We start from the raw sequence: 21,815 nt of genomic DNA, 5'->3' as shown, positions 1-21,815 counted from the left end.
AAATGTGAGGTGCTACAAAGCAAGGAACAACATTTAGGAACAAACAAACAGCCAAGTCTTCTAAACCAGCCACTCCTCTAAATACTGTAGTTTTCCTAAAATGAATGTTAAAATATGGTATATGGTTCTTATAAAGGCACAAAAATTATCACCTGTATTTCCTCTGGTTTATCACCACTGCATTCTGTTTCGTTTTCCTCTGGGTGGAGCCCTTCTCACATAGACTTCTCCTGTTAGGGCTCATTTGCTGAGGCATATTTACTTGGAAGTATGTGTATGGGACGCAGGTGGCGCTGTGGGTTAAAGCCTCAGCGCCTAGGACTTGCTGATCAAAAGGTCGGCGGTTCGAATCCCTGCGGCGGGGTGCGCTCCCGCTGCTCGGTCCCAGCGCCTGCCAACCTAGCAGTTCGAAAGCACCTCCGGGTGCAAGTAGATAAATAGGGACCGCTTACCAGCGGGAAGGTAAACGGCGTTTCCGTGTGCGGCTCTGGCTCTGGCCAGAGCAGCGATGTCACGCTGGCCACGTGACCCGGAAGTGTCTCCGGACAGCGCTGGCCCCTGGCCTCTTAAGTGAGATGGGCGCACAACCCCAAAGTCTGTCAAGACTGGCCCGTACGGGCAGGGGTACCTTTACCTTTTTATGGTAAGTACTGTACAGTATAAGTGAATTCAGTTGTATGTAATCCCAGGTAAACATGCATGGGTTTGTGGACTTAATTGTGCCTTCATATTTTTCATTAAGGTTTTGAACCTACACGATAGCAGTCACTGAGATATCTATAATTATTTTGAGCACCAATATAAATTAGTGTTTTCAAGCTTGCATAGTTGCAACATGCCCCCAGTCTTGCAAGGTACTACAAGAGGTCCAAATTTCTGTTCATGAGGAATATATAGGGACTATTTCTGTTCCCATCACCACTCAAGATGATGACCTGTGAAAGGAATAAACTCATCACAATTAAACAGTCCACATCTGGGTTTGCATCGCAGCATTTCATGGTGAGGTAGATTATATGTGTGTATGAGGATTGTTTCTTTTAACAGAAATTTAATAAAAAAGAATTTAAGTAAAAATAAAATTAATAAATATGTAACAGCTATATGACAGGTCAAAATCCAACAGGTCAAGCTGTTCTTTGAACCTTGGTGTCCATCAATGCGGGCTCCAGACCTGCAGATAATAACGTGACAGGAGTTCTTCAACAAGGAATTCCAATTAGAAGCAAGCAGCCTAATGTCACTAAAAGTCAGGCAGAGCATAAAATAAGACAAAGTAATGCCTGTCTACAGTCACTGCTTCATGTAGAATTGTTAGAGCTCCATAGGCGGAAAGAGGGAGAAATATAGACTGGTGTTTTGATGACGACGATCTCTTGTAATCGCTACCAAAATCACATTCATGAGGAATAGGGGGTCTCACATTAGTCACTGGATTTCTGCCTTTTCACTGTTTCCATACAAACTGACCAAGTAAAAACGGGGCCTGCTCTTTATGAAGCAAGATATATACACGGTAATATCCAGTAGATACAGACAGCAACACCAGTTTTGAATCTGCAGACATCTGTTATAATTTCTGTAGCTATGGACATGTTAGTCTGTGGCAGCAAAAGCAATGAACCATCTTGTGGCATCTGAAAAACGCTAGTCCACAAAACTGTTACGCCCTTTTAAGAGTGCAATCCTACACAACGTCTACTCGAAAGTACAGTAAGTCCAATGAGTTCCATAGGACTTACTCCCAGGTAAGCGTATTGCTGCTTGGCAATACGCTCATCCTAAGTCAGCTGCACTGACCACATCGAGACTTAAACCAAGTAAGTGTATATAGGATTGCTGGGGTCGTTTGTTAGCGTTTGAGACACTGTGCAATTCTTATATGAACGCCTGTTTTTATCATTTTTGAAATTTCCAAAATCCTTTTAATTCCATCTGTGGAATGCTCTCCCCAGGGAAGTTCGCCTGGTGCCTTAATTATACACCTTTAGGCGCCAGGCAAAAACAATTCCTTTTTAACCAGGCCTTTGGCTGACCTGATTGATATTGAAAAATGTGGCTCTTTTTTGGGTTATTGTTTTTATTTTGATTTTATACATTGTGATCTTTTCTGTGAACTGCCCTGAGACCTCCGGGTATTGTTGTTGTTGTTTAGTTGTTTAGTCGTGTCCAACTCTTCGTGACCCCATGGACCAGAGCACACCAGGCCCTCCTGTCTTCCACTGCCTCCCACAGTTTGGTCAAACTCATGCTGGTAGCTTCTATGACACTGTCCAACCATCTCATCCTCTGTTGTCCCCTTCTCCTTGTGCCCTCCATCTTTCCCAACATCAGAGTCTTTTCCAGGGAGTCTTCTCTTCTCATGAGGTGGCCAAAGTATTGGAGCCTCAGCTTCAGGATCTGTCCTTCCAGTGAGCACTCAGGGCTGATTTCCTTAAGAATGGAGAGGTTTGATCTTCTTGCAGTCCATGGGACTCTCAAGAGTCTCCTCCAGCACCATAATTCAAAAGCATCAATTCTACGGCGATCAGCCTTCTTTATGGTCCAGCTCTCACTTCCATACATCACTAGTGGGAAAACCATAGCTTTAACTATATGGACCTTTGTTGGCAAGGTGATGTCTCTCCGGGTATAGGGCAGCATATAAATTCAATAAATAAAATAAATAAAATAAAACCTACCACATATGATCGAATGAGCCTACAAGATAAATCTTATTATAAGCAGTGCTCTTTATTTCTGGGGGTACCATAAACATTTTGTGAATCTAACGGGAGAAGAAACTATTTTTTTAAAAAAAAATTAGGTTCTTCTCTAGCATGGTGAATTGTCAGTTCTATTGCTACCCCCAATGTCCTTTTACTGTGTTTGTTTTCCCCGATTTGAACTACAAAATTATGATTTTATTGAGTCAAAATGAGAGTACTGTACATAGCTGTCAACCGTCCCTTATTTGGCGGGAAACTCCCTTATCCCAGTGCTGTTTCCCTCTGCTGTCCCTTATTGATGATGTCCCTTAAATTTCCCGGGTTTCAAAGGAAGCAGCTCCTCTCCCTCCCTCCCTGCCGGCCAGGGAGGAGGGAGGCTCCAACTGTGTTGCTTGGCTGCCTGGCCCGCCCCCCTCTGGCCTCCTCTCACCAGCCTTGACCCCCGGGAGCCCTTCCCCGCCGGGACTGGAAGGAGCCTCAGGCCCTTCCGCCGCCATCCTCCTCGCAGCCTCCGAACTGAGCGTCTCTGCCTGGGGCCTCCCCTCTGCCCATCGCCGCTCCCGCTAGGCCGTACTGCGGCTGTGCTGCCGAAGGACCCAGATGAGATGGGCAGCCTGGCATGGCCTATGAGTTGCTGAGGAGCCTTGAGAGGAGAGCGCGGGCAACCATTGAGAAAGCAGTTCAGAGAGAGGAGGAGGAGGCGCGGGCAGGTGTTCCAAGGGCTAACCATAGAGGGGGAAAGCGGAGGAAGGACTGCAAGCGCTTCTCCCATAGATTTGTAGTGGTAGACTAGCACAGATGGTCTGATCTGCGGGTTTACTTCGAGGGGTTCCCCCCCCCCCCCGCCCCGCCTGATGGAACTAAGAGCTGCAGATGGAGCATGAGAGAAAAGATACAGAACTGCAGCAGCATCTTCGTAGCTTGGACATTGTTTTGCGCAAAAAGTGGTTGCTGCTTGTAGTTATTTAATTGCAGTGTTTCATCAGCTGGTGTCTTGAACAGCAACCTCTGGAAGTGAAGGGCTAAAAACCGGCGCTGCTCTCCCAAATTATCTCGTCCCTTTTAACTTTGTATTTCAGCTTCCGGTTTGGATCGCAAGCAGCAGGGAGCACGGAGAAGCTGCTGAAGGGCTTTTCCGAGCCTCACAGGGGCTTGGGGGCAACGCAAGGGCACTGCGACCCCCAAAATCTCAAGGGGGGCACCCTTGAGGGACAAGCTGTCCAGCAGCGTTGGAGTAGTTCCGACGTTTTTTCGGGTTGTTTTTTTTTAAAAGGACTCGAGAGCGACGGGACTGAGAAACACGAATGGTAAGCTCTGCGGACCCCATCTTGCGATGCCTCTAGCTCCCACTGGAAAAGTGACAAACCTCCGTAACTTTAAGAACAGAACCCTTAGTGTTTTTGGAATAATTATTGGCTAAAAATTTGGATTATACACTAAGTGAACTCTGGATGTAAAAGGATTTAATTGAGGAGCCGACCCGTTTTTCGGAGTGAAAATGGCGCAGGATATATAGCCGTAAGAGTGAAGAAAGGAAGTGATTAGTCACCCGCTGTAGAAACAGAAAAGTGAAAGTCCTTAGTAACTTGTAAGCGAGGCAAAGGAAACTAAATAATATAAAAGTAATGAAGAAGACCTTTAGAGACTTTGTATTCTTTCTGGGGAGAGCTTTAAAAGATAAGAGAAAGAACTGAACAGAGTGGTTACAAAGAGTGAAATACTTCGAAGCCTTAATCCTTAATACCGAAACATAAGGGGGAAGGAGGGGAGAAGAGAGAAGATGAAATAAAACACAAAGGCTTTAAAATAGATATTAAATAATAATCTTCACTTATTGGTTTTTTGTTTGTTTGTTTGTTTTTGCTTTAAATCCTGAACCCCCTATATTACAGCTTGGTAATTGATAAACAGGAGTGTAAATCATGAACAATATATTAAGAGGAGGTAGGATACCAGAGACATGGAAAGAGGCCCACATTACGATGATCCCTAAACCGGACACGGATAAATTAAATATCAAAAACTATAGACCTATATCACTATTAAACAACGATTATAAAATTTTCGCAGAGGTGATGGCAAACAGACTCAAAAAATGCCTAGTAAATTTAATACATAAAGATCAAGCAGGATTCCTCCCAAATAGGTTACTCAACGACAATGTAAGGCATATCATAAACATCATTGACTATCTGGAGTGTAAGAATGAGGTACCTGCGGCGCTGATTTTCATCGATGCAGAGAAGGCATTCGACAATGTCTCATGGTCATTCTTATTAAAAAGTATGGAGAAAGCAGGGCTAGAGGGCGAATTTATGGAAGGAATAAAATCGATTTATTCGAACCAATCTGCTAAACTGATTATAAACAATAATCTAACAAATTCATTCAAAATTGAAAAAGGAACAAGACAGGGATGCCCTCTATCCCCGCTTTTATTCATTATGGCATTAGAGGTAATAACGAACAAGATAAGAGCAACACCAGAGATTCGAGGGATCAAAGTTGGAACGAAGGAATACAAACTAAAAGCATATGCAGATGATCTGATGCTATCCCTAGAAGAACCGCAGAAAAGCGTTAGTAAGGCCTTGGAGTTATTAGAAGAATATGGCAAACTATCCGGTTTTAAATTAAACAAATTAAAGACAAAAATGTTGACTAAAAATTTGGGAAAAGATGAAAGAGAAAAACTGGAGATACAGAATGGAATCAAGGTGGCTAAAAAAAATAAAATATTTGGGAATTTGGCTAACCACAAAAAACATAAATCTAATTCAGGATAATTATTACACAACATGGAAGGAGATTAAAAAAGATCTAGATACGTGGAACAGAGTAAAACTTTCGTGGGCGGGAAGGATGGCGGCAATAAAAATGAACATACTCCCAATAATGATATTTTTGTTCCAAAACATCCCAGTGATTAGAGGTTCCTCAATGTTTAAAGATTGGCAAAAAATTCTCTCGAAATTTATATGGCAAGGGAAAAGACCGAGAATTAGATTCAAATTACTTACAGATCGGAAAGAAAGAGGGGGATTCTCGGTACATAATCTGAAGTTATACTTTGAGGCTTCCTGCCTCTGCTGGATCAGAGATTGGATAAATTTGGAAGACACAGATCTGTTAGACTTAGAAGGCTTCAACAACAGGTTCGGTTGGCATGCCTATTTGTGGCTAAATAAAGAAAAGGTACATAAAGGTTTTTCAAACCACACTATTAGAGGGCCACTATATGAAGTTTGGGAGAAAAATAAAAAACTTCTGGAATGGAAAACACCCTGGTGGTTATCCCCAATCGATATTTTAACAACCAAAAAAGCAAATATGGAAGGAGAAAGACTGACATATGAAGACCTACTGATAAGATCAGAGAGTGGATGGAAACTGAGAACATATGAGGAGTTGAAAGACAAACTAACAGGCTGGCTGCAATTTCATCAAATAAACGCAGTATGGAAGGAAGACAAAAAAGTAGGGATAAACGAGAAAAAAATCTAAATTCCAGATAGAAATAATTGAAGGTAAATCCAAGTTATTATCTAAAATGTATAACATATTATTAGATTGGGACACTAAAGATGAAGAAATAAAGGAGGTCATGACAAAATGGTCAATGGACTGGGATACAATATAGAATATGATAAGTGGTTGAAATTATGGACTAGTGGAATGAAATTCACGGCATGTGTCTTACTCAGAGAAAATTTGGAAAAAATGATGTATAGGTGGTACATCACACCGGCAAAACTAGGGAAAATGTACAAAACAGGAAATAAGGCTTGCTGGAAGTGTAAAATCAAAGAAGGCAATTTCTACCATATGTGGTGGACCTGCGAAATAATGAAGAAGTTCTGGGAACTTATTTATAATGAGTTAAAAAAAATATTTAAATATACCTTTCCTAAAAGACCAGAGGCCTTCTTACTAGGAATAATTGGGGATGAAATCAAAAAAGAAGATAAGACATTATTCCAATATGCCACAGCCGCCGCTAGAATATTAATTGCACAAAATTGGAAAAGCCCAAATACCCCAACGATCAGAGATTGGCAAACAAAATTATATGAATATGTTGATTTAGCAAAAATGACACAAAAAATCAGAAACCAAAAAAATACAAAGTTTATTAGTGACTGGAATAAATTTATGGTATACATTGAAGGAAACTAGAGACTTAAAAACTATAGCAGGTTTGATATAAGTCTTACGACGCGAAAACCAGTAACGATTAATAGCTGCAGAAAAAAGAAAGAATTTTTATTAAGAAGCCCAAAATCGGGAGGGAAGGAGGTCAATGGGTGTGTAGAGAAAAGGTTTAAATATTTAAAGATATAAAGATTCAAGGAAGAAGACAAAGAACTGTAATGGATGTTATCTTTGTGCTATGTATGGATATTTCTTTTGGATTTGTAGATTTGTTTTTTTTCTTTTGTTTTTGTTTTTAAGAGAAACTCAATAAAAAGAATTAAAAAAACAACAACTTCGTATTTCAGCTGGTTGACTAAAATCCCTTATTTCATAGCTGTCAAGTGTCCCTTATTTGAAGGGACAGTCCCTTATTCCAGCGCCATGTCCCGCTGCTGTCCCTTATTGATGGATGTCCCTTAAATGATGTCCCTTAAATTTCAAAGGAAGCAGCTCCTCTCCCTCTCTCCCTGCCGGCCAGGGAGGAGGGAGGCTCCAACTGTGTTGCTTGGCTGTGTTGCTCACCCAATAAGAAGTCTAAGAATAACTGGGGGTTGGAGCATGCATGCCTTGAGTGTGGCTAGTTAATGGAAGCTGAGGGGGTTTTTGAATGCTGGACGCCATTTTTTTGCACGTGCTGCTGCAAACTTTGCAGTGCAAAGCCAGGCCGGGGAGCCATCTTAAGTTGAGGCTGCATAGGCCTTGTGGTGCATGTGATTCAGATTCTATTCAGTTGAACCTCTGGTTACAAAGTTGGTTGGACAGTGTTCTCGAAGTTACCCAGCATGAGTTTGACCAGACTGCAGGAGGACAGGAAGAGTGGAGTGCCTGGAACAGGTGAGGCTGTAGGTCCCTTATTTCGGCTGCTGGTCCCTTATTTTCAAGGCTAGATAAAGGTAAAGGTACCCCTGCCCGTACAGGCTAGTCTTGCCAGACTCTAGGGTTGTGCGCTCATCTCACTCTATAGGCCGGGAGCCAGCGCTGTCTGCAGACACTTCCGGGTCACGTGGCCAGCGTGACAAGCTGCATCTGGTGAGCCAGCGCAGCACATGGAACGCCGTTTACCTTCCCGCTGGTAAGCGGTTCCTATTTATCTACTTGCACCCGGGGGTGCTTTCGAACTGCTAGGTTGGCAGGCGCTGGGACTGAACGACAGGAGCGCACCCCACCGCAGGGATTCGAACCGCCGACCATGCGATCGGCAAGTCCTAGGCGCTGAGGTTTTACCCCCAGCGCCACCTGCGTCCCCATTTTCAAGGCTGCTGGTCCCTTATTTTCAAATCTGTAAGTTGACAGCTATGCTTATTTTGGCTGCTGATCCCTTATTTTCGAGGCTGCTGGTCCCTTATTTTCAAATCTGTAAGTTGACAGCTATGGTAAAGGTAAAGGTAAAGGTACCCCTGCCCGTATGGGCTAGTCTTTACAGACTCTGGGGTTGTGCGCCCATCTCACTTAAGAGGCCAGGGGCCAGCGCTGTCCAGAGACACTTCCGGGTCACGTGGCCAGCGTGACATCGCTGCTCTGGCCAGAGCCAGAGCCAGAGCCGCACACGGAAACGCCGTTTACCTTCCCGCTGGTAAGCGGTCCCTATTTATCTACTTGCACCCGGAGGTGCTTTCGAACTGCTAGGTTGGCAGGCGCTGGGACCGAGCAGCGGGAGTGCACCCCGCCGCAGGGATTCGAACCGCCGACCTTTCGATCGGCAAGTCCTAGGCGCTGAGGCTTTAACCCACAGCGCCACCTGCGTCCCCTTGACAGCTGAGCAGCGGGAGCGCACCCCGCCGCAGGGATTCGAACCGCCGACCTTTCGATCAGCAAGTCCTAGGCGCTGAGGCTTTTACCCACAGCGCCACCTGCGTCCCTATGGTACTGTACCCCTAAACAGCTATGGTACTGTACCCCTAAACATTTTTTTAGAAATAAGCACTGATTATAAGCTACCGTTCATGGTTCCATCTATCCTCCTCAGTGAAAAATAAAATAAAAACAAACACCGCTTGGTGCTGCCAATAACCTCACCCACCCAAATCTGTTGCCTCCACCTTCCCCGGAAGCTGTAAAGAAAAGGAAAACGTGCGCTGGGCGAAGAGTCATTGCAAGGTTGCGCGAGGGGAGGGCGTGTCCGGGGTTGCCGGGGGGCGGGGACCGAGGGCCAGCCAGCGATTGGCCAATGGGAATCGAACCCGCCTTCGTTTCTGCCCTCGGGTTGGACAGCGCGGACATTCCGCCGGCGCTCCGGGCCCGTTGGTTGGCTGCGGCGCCCCTTCCCGCCCAATGAGCGCTCGCGTCGCCTCGGCGGAGAGGCGAGAGGCGCGCGCAGCCGTTAGCTGGCTCTTCTTTTCGGCGAGCGCTTCGCCGCGGCGCGGACGGCTCTCGCTCTTGCCGCCGTTTCCCGGAGATAATGGCGCCCCTCGGGAGCTGACGCTCGTGGTTCCTCTCTTCCCCCTTCTCTGTCCTCCTCCTCCTCCTCTAGCTTCGGAAGGGACCGACTGTGAGGGAAGCCGACGCCGCCGACGCCTCCGGGCCTCGCGCGCAGCAGCAGCAGCATCACCAGCATGAAAGTCATCGTCGGCATTGGCGGGTGAGGAGAATTTTGGCGCGTGGGGCGCGGGCGCGAGCCAGGAAGGCGCGCGCGGGAGCCGAGCGGGCGGGCGGGGGGGGGGCGCGCGGGGGCGCATGGCTCTGGACCGACATATATTCGCCATGCTGCTGCTGCTGCTAGTGCTCTTTTTATTTTATTTTCACTTGCTTTTATTTTAGTTTTATTAGTAGTACTTATAATAAAGTAATAATTGTATCAAGCGGGGACGAGGGCTCATGGCTTTGGACCGACATATATTCGCCATGCTGCTGCTGCTGCTCATTTTATTTTATATTCACTTGCTCTTATTTTTATTATAATTATTACTTTATTATAATTATTACTATCAAGTGGGGACGGGGGCTCATGGCTTTGGACCGACATATATTCGCCATGCTGCTGCTGCTCTATTTTATTTTCACTTGCTTTTATTTTTATTTTTATTATAATTATTACTATTACTATCAAGTGGGGACGAGGGCTCATGGCTTTGGCCCGACATATATTCGCCATGCTGCTGCTGCTATTTTTATTTTATTTTCACTTGCTTTTATTTTTATTATAATTATTACTATTACTATCAAGTGGGGATGGGGGCTCATGGCTTTGGACCGACATATATTCGCCATGCTGCTGCTATTTTAATTTTTTTCATTTGTTTTTGTTTTATTATATTTATTACTTTGTTATAATTATTACTGTTTTTATCAAGAGGGGACAGGGGCGCATGGCTTTGGATCGACATACATTCGCCATGCTGCTGCTATTATTATTATTATTAATTATCTCCTCTATTCAGATGGCTTGTTTCTCCCAGAGCGGTTCAGTTTTGAACTTTTGTTTCTAGGGGATTGGGGAGAGAAAGAAGAGGGGGCTGAATTTTTATTTTTTAACTTATTCCATGCTTGCTCTCGTTTGTATTATGATTGACCCCAACAAATAAATTTCGTTTACATAACTGGCTGATTTAAAAACAAGCAGCAGTGGGTTACATAAAATAATATAAAATGTTATAATTGTGAAACACTTTTTTTGAAAACTAAGGCGGCCTTTAAAACAGCTTTTCGGGGAGGGGCTTGCGATGCCATCAGGTTGGCAGAAAAGGCGCGCCAAGGGCAAAAGGGGAAGGTGGAGAGATGGGAGGGAAAGAGCCAGAACAAAGTGGCGAATTGCACAGGCGCTTATTTGGAGAATCCAGGCTAGGCTTCCCTCCCTGTTGTTGTTTCTATTATTATTAGGCTTCCCTCCCTGTTGTTGTTTCTATTATTATTATTATTATTATTATTATTATTATTAGAGTAGCAGTTGGCTTAGAGGGCACCTTCCCCCTCCAGGTCTCCACAGTTGCAGGGCAAGTGGAGCTGAGCATTGTTTCCGGTAGGGAAAGTGATGCAGGGGAACCTAGAGAGGAGCTGAGTCCGCTGCAGTTGTTGCGGCTGCTGCTTGTGCTGGATGAATGCCCCCCCCCCCCCCCGCCTATGGTTTTCTAGCCGCACACACCCTCCTCCAGGGATGGCCTTCTGCCCATGTGCAAGATCTGGCAGCCGTTGCAGCAGGAGACTTGCTTCCACATGCTTCGTTTCCATTCTGTGCCGCAGCAGCTGTTGAGGTTATGGTGTAGGATGTTAAAAGTGTGAGGCGGGGCTGGTTGCTGGCCTCATGGAACTGTTTCATTTTCTCTCTTTTTTTGAAAAAAATAATTTTATACTTTTTTATTCTTTTTATTTTGACAAATTAATAATCATAAATAAGAATAAAAATGTGCACCCCACCACTAAGACCATTCCATTTTAACTATGCAAACTCCCAAAATTTCAACACCTCTTGCCATGGCTTGACCCCTTTCCTTTTTAACAGTACAAATTCTACAAACACCCTCCATATCTCCTCAGAATAATTTCAACATCTCTTGCAATGGCTTGACCCCTTTCCATTTTAACAAATGGAAATTCTACAAACACACTCCATATCTCCTCAGAATAATTTCTCCTGCATATCTCCCCTTCTTACCTTAATGGCTCATATTAATTTATCATTAATAGCTATATCCCACACTTACAGTGGTGCCTCGCAAGACGAAATTAATTCGTTCCGTGAGTTTTTTCGTCTTGCGATTTTTTCGTCTTGCGAAGCACGGACTTTGGAAAAGCTTCAAAAATACCAAAGTCTTCAAAAACCTCAAAAAAGGCTACCACAACGCGTGCTATGAGTTGCTCCTCGAAGTGAATGCACGGTTTTAAGAAAAAGGAAACAAACTTGCAAGACAAAGGAAACAAACTTGCAAGACGTTTTCGTCTTGCGAAGCAAGCCCATAGGGAAATCCGTCTTGCGAAGCAACTAAAAAAACGAAAAACTCTTTTGTTTTGCAAGTTTTTCGTCTTGCGAGGCATTCGTCTTGCGAGGTACCACTGTAATGCTACCTCTGGGCTTTCAGTCAGCTTTAACCCAGTGATTTCTGTTATTTGATTTTTATGGAGATCTTGCATTGTATGGTATTGATTGTTTAATAAATGTGTGCGTTAAAACTAGTTGGGTGGTCAGAAGCTAGATTCTGTGTTTGGTTGGGGAGGCTGCTTAAGAACCCACGCTGCTGCTGATGATGACGACGATAGCACAGCTTTTTTAAAATTATATTTTTATCTTGCCCTTTCTTTCTTCAAGGAAAGGGCTTAAGACAGCTTCACAGAAGATTAAGTTAACAGTGGCTCCTATGCCTGCTACCCCCAGGAACAGAAGCAGCATAGCACTGAATACCAGATTTGGGAGAACAACAATGGGAGAGGACTATTGTCCTTATGTCCTGCTTGTGGGCTACCCATAGGTATCTGGTTGGCCACTGTGGGCGACTGGATGCTGGCCTAGATGGGACTGTGATTTGCGCCATCAGAACTCTTGAGTGCCGAATGGTGCACGTGGTTCTCCCCATGCACAAACGTGGTTCTACTTTGCATTGACAACTCTGTGAGCTAGGCTGAAAGGGTGTGATAGTTATCCTATGAACTTTACGGCTGGTTGGGCTGCCCTAAAACCTTTAACTAGTACTTTACTTTGGCTTGTCTATGAATAAAAGCAGGTGATAAAACAAGGAATTAATGCATCTGACTAAGCAAATTGTGTGTCTCCAAAGCTACAATAAATGGTGCCTTGCTGTTTAGCTGCAGTAAGCTGACATGGCTACGCCTTTGAGTCTTAAGTTTTTGTTCTTACTGGGGATGTTTTAAAATGGTAGACACTGTGTGTGAGAGAGAGGGGGGGGGGAAGGAAGCTTATGGGCGGTAGTCAGGACATAGTTTGCAGCCACTATAAGCAGAATCAGGAAGTACAGCTGTCTTTTCTTGCAGCTAGTTTCATATTTCCCCTTCTTTATGTCTTTGGTTCACTCATCTCCTAGTAACGTTTTCCCACACAGAGATGTTTCTTGATTCCCACAGATGTGTTTGGAGTCTGCATGTTTTCTAATTTAATTCACACCTTTCATCTTCCATTCTTCCTCCCACATTCTTATTTCAGGATCACCAATGGTGGGAAGACCACCCTGACCAACAAACTTATGCAGGCACTCCCTAATTGCAGTGTTGTGCACCAAGACGACTTCTTTAAGGTGAGGCAGAATTCAGTTTGTATACCCTTTTACGATCCCCACTTTCGTTGCATCACCTCCTGTTTTGAATACAAGAAATCCTGCAACCTGCATCTGTTGTAAGTAGACTACTTATTACAGACTTGCTGTCTGTAAGGGGTACTTCACATGACCCTTTCTATATAAGGTGGCTTTGGGAAATGGGTTGAATTCTTAAGATGAGGGTTGTACTGTGTGGCAGTGCTAGGGCCATCAGCACCCAGTGTTCTGAATGCCGAGTCCAAAATACATCCTATTTCTGTCTGAGATGTCTGTGGAAGGAGCGATAGCTGGAATCTCCCATACAGTCCCACAACATTAATAGAATGCTGCAGAGTTTCTGCTGCAGCAAGTAAACCACAAAGGATGTTTTAGTATCTAATATCCATAATTGTGTATTTCTGTCACTACAGTGGAACCTGGGGTTGCGAACATGATCCATGTGGGAGGCACGTTCGCAACCCACAGCGCCGCATCTGTGCATGTGCGGGTTGCGATTCAGCGCTTATGCGCAATTTAGTGGTTCTGCGCGAACGCCGAAACCCGGAAGTAACCCGTTCCTGTACTTTGGGTTTGATGCAGTGCGCAACCCAAAATCACGTAACCTGAAGCACCTGTAACCCGAGGTACCACTGTATCTACCGGTACATGAGAAATAATTGAGAAATTTCTGTTGTGCCGTTACCTGTGCATAGACACAACTGAACTTCCACATAACATGGGCAGAACTGCTGTTGTGACCTAGGGCAGCCATCTGACTACCTCTGTGTGTGCTGAATAATGGCCACTGTATGCAGAAGTTAATACTAGTCGATCATATGTTGCCCAGTAAGCTGTTAAAACCAGCGTTATTTATTTAAAGTACTTTTAACTCTACTTCTTAGTCAAGAAGGCTCCAAAAGTAGCTTCACGAAATCAAGTAGTAAGACGGTCCCAGCCCCGCCAGCTTCAATCTAAAATAGGTGACTCACAAAGAAAAAAGAAGGATGTAAAAAGCAATCTTAGGCACCAGTTATTAACCTTATGACTCATTTGTGTAAGTAATGCCTATTGAAGTTGCTCATCTCTTATAAAAGTGGTATTTCCCCCTTTTGTCCCACAGCCATAGTAATGTTTTGAAGGGCAGGGTAGGGAGGTTATCTTGCAAATGCTAGAATACAAATGGTCCTGCTAAAATGGATTTTTGTACTGGCCACACCTTGGTGAGGCAGATTTCTAGCTGTTATAACTGAGGAGAGTTTTGCAGATGTGTTAGAAAATAACCTGCTATTTGCAGAGGTTCGTGAGTGGGGCTTCGGTGATGAGCATAGCTTGTTTTTATCACGACTAACATGATAAAATATGCAGAAACATGTTGGTTTGCTGGTGTTACCGTACCTAATTGCAAATGTTGGCTGCTTTTAGCACACAATGTTCACCTTGGCGCTGAATTCTTAATTTTACAATAAGACTCTAGATAGCATCAGCAGCAGATCAATACATTTAAAATGGGGGACAAGGTATTCACTTCTAATAGCTGAATGTGATGGTGAGTGAGGGCCCTGTGTCCATTGTTTACTTCCCCATAGCCTTTCTTAATCCTACAGCTTAGCTCATGTCTAGTATTGGAACTTAGCTGAGAAGCACACACCTGGAGGGAGAGATGGAGGGCTGGCACACCACCTCTTTTTGCTGTAAAAATTAGATACACTAACTATTAAGAGAAATTTGGTTTCAAATATGCAGGTCTCCTATAGTTGTATCTAATTACCTCTACTTTAAACAGATGTAATATTGGACATATTTAGCCCACCTAGTCCTTTTCCCCCACACTGTGTGCAAATTCCTCCCCTTCTTTCTCTTTTCCCTACCTCCGGCATTGACCATTCAGTTGGTAACTTTGATCCTAGGAGTATAGAATCATCCCACTCTTAGTGAAACTGCTCCATATCCAGCAACATTTGTTTTCTCCAACTTGTCCTCTTGGCCTTGTTTTTGTTTTGCCATATCAATTTACTTTGGGAGGAGGGTTGATGCCTGTGAGTTGTTCTGCAGTCAGTGGATAAGACCTCTGGTGTGGCCTCTGGATGACATTTCTGTTTTTGAAAGTAGGTTAGGTGTGCTTGTGGTAGTGATTAGATAAAGGGTGAAGTGTCTTGTTTCTGCCTTTTAGATCTGCACTACTTAAATTTATTGAAGGTGCAGCTGTAATACATTTTTAAGGGCAGTGAATTACTAGAAATCTGTTTCAACGGGCTCTTTTACCCATCATGCTCCTCTTAAAATGGATGTTGAATTTGTCAGCAGTTCTGTAGACAGTTCTTATTCTGTTTCAGCCCCAGGATGAGATAAAGGTTGAAGATGGATTTAAACAGTATGATGGTAAGTTCTGTTTATATCCATGCAATTACTAAAAATAAAAATTCTAGTCCTAGAACGGCACAATAGGGCATGAGTTGGTAGAGTCCCTTGGAATTCATAACTTTGATAACATGTGTTTTTCTTGAATCTAATGAATCTTACTGCCTTTTTTGTCTTAGTTATTAGTGCTTTGGACATGGATGCCATGATGAGTACCATCAACGCTTGGAAGAAAAACCCAATTAAGTTTGAACGATCTCATGGCATTAACACACTAGATACTAGAGCAATAGAGGATTCAGAGGAGAATGATACCATCCATATTCTTATCGTGGAAGGATTCTTGCTTTATACTTACAGGTAACTGAAGCACACGGTTAATGAGCTCTAACTAGGTGATTACTTTATAGAGTCATGACATTTCAATGATCCCTTCTGTTTGTAAGTAAAACTTAATATTCCTAAAGCTGTTCCAGCCGTCTGTATCTAATCACATAACTGCTAGCAGCTGCTTGGCAGGTCTTTGATAATGAAATGAGTGTTGTGTGATTATTTTTGATTGTATGGGCACATAACAGCAGACTGTGATAACATAACCATTACTTGTTCTGGTGCGTGATAGATAATTGCTGTTCTGATGGGCAGTTCTTTCAAAATGTGATGACCTTTTGGTGGGGCTGACCAGGGCAGAATAGCAGAAATGAAGGACTAGGTTGGCATATTTTCAATGAGGAAACTCAAATCTTAGCAAGCATTTTTAAAATTTATATTCCTGGTTGCAGCTTGAATATGAGCCAGCCCTATAGTAAGGGACTTGGACTTCCAAACAGCTTTGGATCATCTCCCTCACCAAAATCTCCTGAGTGAACTTAATGATCATGGGGTAGAATTACCAGTTCTTTTATGGGTCATCTGAGTTCAAGAGCAGAAAACAGCAAGAACAGAGAGTTACGTTGTGCTGTCTGCCAAGGATACGTATTGGGACTAGTACTATTTAATCTATTCTTAACTATCCGGGTGAGCTGTGAGATAGTTAAAATTGTGAATGTGACACCAAAATGTCTGAGACTGTGAAAATCCAAGCTGATTACAGAGAACTCTAAAGCAGGTCTCTTCAACCTTTTTCAGACCCACACCCACTTTTAACCCAAACATGCATTTCTTAATTTTTTTAATCATATATTGTACAGTTGTACCTTGGATCCCGAACACCTTGCGAGTCAAACATTTTGGCTCCCAAACGCCGCCAGCCCGGAAGTGAGTGTTCCAGTTTGTGAACGTTCTATGGAATCTGAACGTTTGATGCAGCTTCTAATTGGCTGCAAGAGCTTCCTGCGGCCAATTGGAAGCTGCGGCTTGGTTTCCGAACGTTTTGGAAGTCAAACGGACCCACCAATTGAAGTCCAGTTCACTCAAGGACTTGTCCAAGTTGAGTGAACAGGCAACAAAATGGCAAATGGGTTTCAATGGTAATAAATGTAAAATGATGCACATTGTGGCAATAACATTCACATGCATGCTGCAAGGATATGAACTGGCACCGACTCTTCAGGAAAGATCTTTTGTTATAGTGTGTAGTAATATCAAATCATCAAGCCTCTTTGTGGCAGCCTTGAAAATAAAGGTCCCTGCTAGGAATCAAAAGTAAAATGACACATTGTTGCCCTGATGGAAATTTAATGTGACCACATTCAGAGTACAGGTAATTCGCAACTTACAAGCATTTAACTTTTGAGCATTCAGTTTTATGCGCTTGGCAGTTTAAAAAATAATTAGAAGAGGAGGCAGGTATACAGGGAAAAGCCTGGCAATCCTAACTGCCGTTAATCCTAGCGAGTTTTGATTATATGCGCTGTTGGGTATAGGTGCTATCCTCTGAACATAACCCCCCAGGGTAAGTTGAGAGTCACTGTATTGTGTATACTTCTGGTTGCTCAGTCTTTAATAAAAGTATGGTAGAGCTGTAAAGGTGTAAAAAAAGGAAATTTAAAATATCAAAGGGTTGAAAGGCAGAGCATGTGGGCTTTTCAGTTTATAACAACCAGTGCAGGAGAGGGCATGACATATTATTCATGGTTATGGATTTCACATAATGAATTTGATGAGCAGACCATTCGGGACAGAAAAGAAAATATTCTTTCACAGGAGCTTAATGTAGTACATTCACTGCTGCAGAACATGGTTGCAGCTTAAATGGCTTTAATAGGGGATTAGACAATTCATGGGGAATATGCCTGTCAATAGTTCTTAGCTATGAGCCACGTAAGAGGCAATGTCCTGGTTGCTGGATGTAACTATTGTGTTGATGCCCATTGTTGGATAAAGGACGCTAGACCATTTGGTATTATTCATGAGGGGTTTTCCTTTGTTTTGTTGTATTAAAAAAACCACCCAGGTCACCTTTTCTTTTCTTTTTAGGCCCTTGATTGATGTATTTGACTACCGGTATTTTCTTTCTATTCCCTATGAAGAATGCAAGAGGAGGAGAAGGTAAGCCAAACACACACACCCTACAAAAAGCACAGGTTGTTTGATAATCTGAAAAGTCATGTTGAGGTGACTGAATAAGTAAATGGGGTTTACATGAGCAAAGGACTCCTAATTTGCTCGATAGTAATCACATTCAAGCTGAAACTTATGGTGTGTTTTTCTCCCACCTCCCCAAATATTTAGTTCAAGGAATTACACTGTACCTGATCCACCGGGTTTGTTTGATGGTCACGTCTGGCCCATGTATGTCAAGCATAAGATGCTAATGGAAGACCTTAATGTTGATGTGGGTAAGTTTAAATTGGGACATGGGGTCAGTTTTAAAGATGATTGTATTCTGTGAAGTAGGTGTTACAATAAGGCAATGTTCCCACAGTGATTTTACCAGTGTGAAATATTAGTGTTATTGAAATGATCGATTTGCTCAAGCTGCAACTGTTGCTCATTAAATAACTCTTCATAATGAATTGACTTTCAGTATATGACTGTTTGAGTAGGGCAGTGTTGAATTGATAACATCTGTGTACAGTGGTACCTCGGGTTAAGTACTTAATTCGTTCCGGAGGTCTGTTCTTAACCTGAAACTGTTCTTAACCTGAAGCACCACTTTAGCTAATGGGGCCTCCTGCTGGCGCTGCGCCGCCGGAGCCCGATTTCTGATCTCATCCTGAAGCAATGTTCTTAACCCGAGGTACTATTTCTGGGTTAGCGGAGTCTGTAACCTGAAGCTTATGTAACCCGAGGTACCACTGTATCTGCCCATCCTTCACTTCAAAGTAGTCCTTTTCTAGCAGCCCAGATTGTCTCCTTTACACAGTTTCAAATGGCTGGGGCTGCAAAGGATGCTTCCATGCCACATGGAGACTAAACTTTCTGCCCCAAGATTCAGAACAAGTTTTCAAGTTAAAAACGGTGGTTTTTATTGGTGGTTGCAAGAACCAATGATCCCTGTATTCTGAACAAAATGCTTGTTTGACCTGGACGTAGGCTGTATGATGGTGTATTGCTTTGAAACGATTTGTTGGGTCTCTGGACCGTCATAAAGATTGTTGTTGTTGTTAAAAACGGGAGGGATATAGTGTACTCAAAGGTCACACATCTGTCTTTGGGCTAGGACACCTTTGGCCCTCCAGATGTTGCTAAACTACAACTCCCATCTCTCTTGATGGGGCTGAAGAGAGTTATAGTTCAGCAATATCTGGAGGGCTAAAAGAGTAGTTGGTTTGGATGGGCCTGCTTAGTTGTCTGGGGACAATTTTACTCATTGCAGGCACATAATCTGTAATCAGTATCCTAGCTCAGAGGTTTTCAGCCTTTTGGGGTCCACAGCTCCCTTGACCCAACTACATTCTTTCTGTTGTACCCCTGTGGGGCTCAGGAGCCCAGTTATGTCACCCCTTGCCTGCAGAGCTGGCAGCCCCTCACCCCTCCTTTGTGGAGGGTTCCCTCAGCCTCCTCTCTTCTCCCCTCTCATTGGGAGTCCTCTGGGCAGCTGCTGCCCCTGATCTCTGAGCTGCCCACCTTGCCCCAAAGAGAGGTGCCTCATACTGCCCCACAGGTGCCTGGGAAGCAACCCTTGGCCATCCCCAGAGGCACCATTTGCTTGGGGAGCTCAACAAACAGCTGTGCAGGCCTTTGGGAGGCAGAGATGTGTTGAGGGCATCAGAGGAGGGAAGGAAAGAGAGGCAGAGGCCAGGGTTGCCCATGGCAACCCAACCATCATTCAAGGCACCACAGAGTGCCACGGCACACTGGTTGAAAACCACTGTCCTAGCTTGTTAACAAACTGTACTTTGAACTCTCCTTTATTTCCTGTTTGCTGAATTGCCATGGTTTGTCGCTAGGATCAGAAACATTGTAACAGCAAACCAGTATTTTGTTACATCTGAATCAGGCCTGTAAATGGTCTGAAAACTTTGAATAATCCAGTATATATTCATGAAAATGAAACTGCATTTCTTCAGGAAGATCTTTGTGAATCTTAAACAACTTCTTTCCTACTCCCCCTAACTCTTGTTGGCCAGATTTAAAAATGCATTACATATGCAGATCTGTGCACCCGGCATACACAGAAATAGCAATACTTAAAATAACTGGCTTATTTCAGCTTGCTTGCTTCCTTCTTCAAATGGTGGTGTTTTATATTTCAGTTCAGTTGGATGGAAGAAAATCAAGAGAGGAGCTCTTTAATGAAGTCTATGAACACATTCAGAACAGCTTAGAAGAACTGCTGGTAGGAATTGTTCTTAAGTAGGGGGGCAAAATGTGTGGCAGATTGTTCCATGTAAGATGATTAACTCTCATTACGTTCCAAAAAAGTATATCTGTGTGCATGTGCATCAGTGCTCTGTATTTTAATTTGGGCTACCCGCTAGGTTTGCTAACAGGTACTTGATGGTGAGAAATCTCTCAAACATTGATTTTTTTCAGATGATTGCAATTATATAAAGGCTATATCCCATGTCATATAGCTGTTATAAGCATATAATTACCTCTTTTGGAAAATGTGTTTATGTAATTTTTTTTATTTTTTACAGAGATAGACAAGTGGTTGGAGGATTCTTGTGAAGTAGAAGACACTTGTTCAGTAACTTATTTTTTTCTCTCCTACATATGCCTGGCTTGGCAGTAAAGTTCCAACTTCTATGAAGATTTTTTCCCCTTTGCTGTTAATAAATACATTTTTCTTGCTGACATAAGTCTCTAAAATGTGGCCTTGATTAAAAAGCATTTACCACCTTCAAAGATTTTGAGATTTATTTTGTGCTTTTTTTATTAACGCTAATCTATATTTGCATAGGAATCCTAGAGGTTGTATTGTGCAAATTATATTGTCAATAGTATAGGATGCTTCCTAATACCTGGTCAGACTGCCTTGTCTATTATTATTTATAACCCACCTTTTTCTCAATGTGGCTTACAGCTAAAAATAAGAACCACTAAAATAATAAACAATTATTAAAGAACAATTAAACACTGATATAATTAAAGCTATAATCTGTTAAAACCATGCATATAATTACAATAGAAACAGCACAGCACCAGCCCTTTCATTAAAAGCAGTCAGTTCCCAAAAGCCTGTTGGAACACAAAAGTCTTCATGCCAGCAGGAGGACAACAAAGAGGGAAAGCAGTCTAGCTTCTCTAGGGAGGGAGTTCCAAAATCTGGGAATGAACTCTCCTGAAGAGTTCAAAACCCAGGCAGGTTCACATGAGGGAAAACGGTCTTTCAGATAGTTTGGATCTAAGCCATAAGGGGCTTAATAAGGTTAACCAGCACTTTGAATTGCACCTGGAAAGACAGGTAGCTAGTGGAGCAATTGTGGAATGCCCTCTCATCAGATATCAAACAACTACCGTATTTTTTGCTCTAGAGAATGCACTTTTCCCCCTCCAAAAATTAAGGGGAAATGTGTGTGCGTCCTATGGAGCGAATGCAGGCTCCTTGGCTTCAGCGATAGCAATGCGAAGCCTCTGAAGCGCAGAGGGAGTGCTCCCTCCGTGCTCCGGAGGCTTCACGTTGCTTTCGCTGAAGCCTGGAGAGCGAGAGGGGTCGGTACGCACTGACCCCTCTCTCCAGTCTTCAGGGATAGCTGCCTGAAGCCTTCGGAGTGCAGCGCGAATTCCTGCTGCTCTCCGCAGGCTTCAGCAGAGGGGGAGAGCTGCGCAGCGCTCCTTCAGCCAAGCAGGAGGAGAAATGGAAGGGGCTCCGTTCCTGCTGCCGCTTCGCTGAAGGGGCGCTGAGCAGAGAGGGGGAGAATTTATTTTTTCTTGTTCTCCCCCTCTAAAACAAGGTGCGTCCTATGGTCTGGTATGGTCCAGTGTGTCCTATAGAGCGAAAAATACGGTATTGTGACTTTTAGAAGACATCTGAAGGCAGTTCTGT

The 21,815-nt window shown here is 43.4% G+C and overlaps 1 protein-coding gene across 1 annotated transcript; it reads left to right on the top strand.

The window, feature by feature from the left end:
• Positions 1-9,225: 9,225 nt before the first annotated feature.
• Positions 9,226-20,674, top strand: LOC307202997 (nicotinamide riboside kinase 2-like). Its single transcript, XM_079953518.1, has 8 exons — positions 9,226-9,480; positions 12,991-13,081; positions 15,415-15,460; positions 15,619-15,799; positions 17,858-17,929; positions 18,113-18,219; positions 20,080-20,162; positions 20,467-20,674. Exons 1-8 carry the CDS (start codon positions 9,455-9,457, stop codon positions 20,470-20,472), a joined length of 612 nt encoding a protein of 203 aa, XP_079809644.1. The 5' UTR covers positions 9,226-9,454; the 3' UTR covers positions 20,473-20,674.
• Positions 20,675-21,815: the final 1,141 nt, after the last annotated feature.

Source organism: Podarcis cretensis (assembly GCF_951804945.1).
Source record: "Podarcis cretensis genome assembly, chromosome: 14".
In the NCBI taxonomy this organism is placed as follows: Eukaryota; Metazoa; Chordata; class Lepidosauria; order Squamata; family Lacertidae; genus Podarcis; species Podarcis cretensis.
This window is presented reverse-complemented; position numbering and strand designations above follow the sequence as displayed.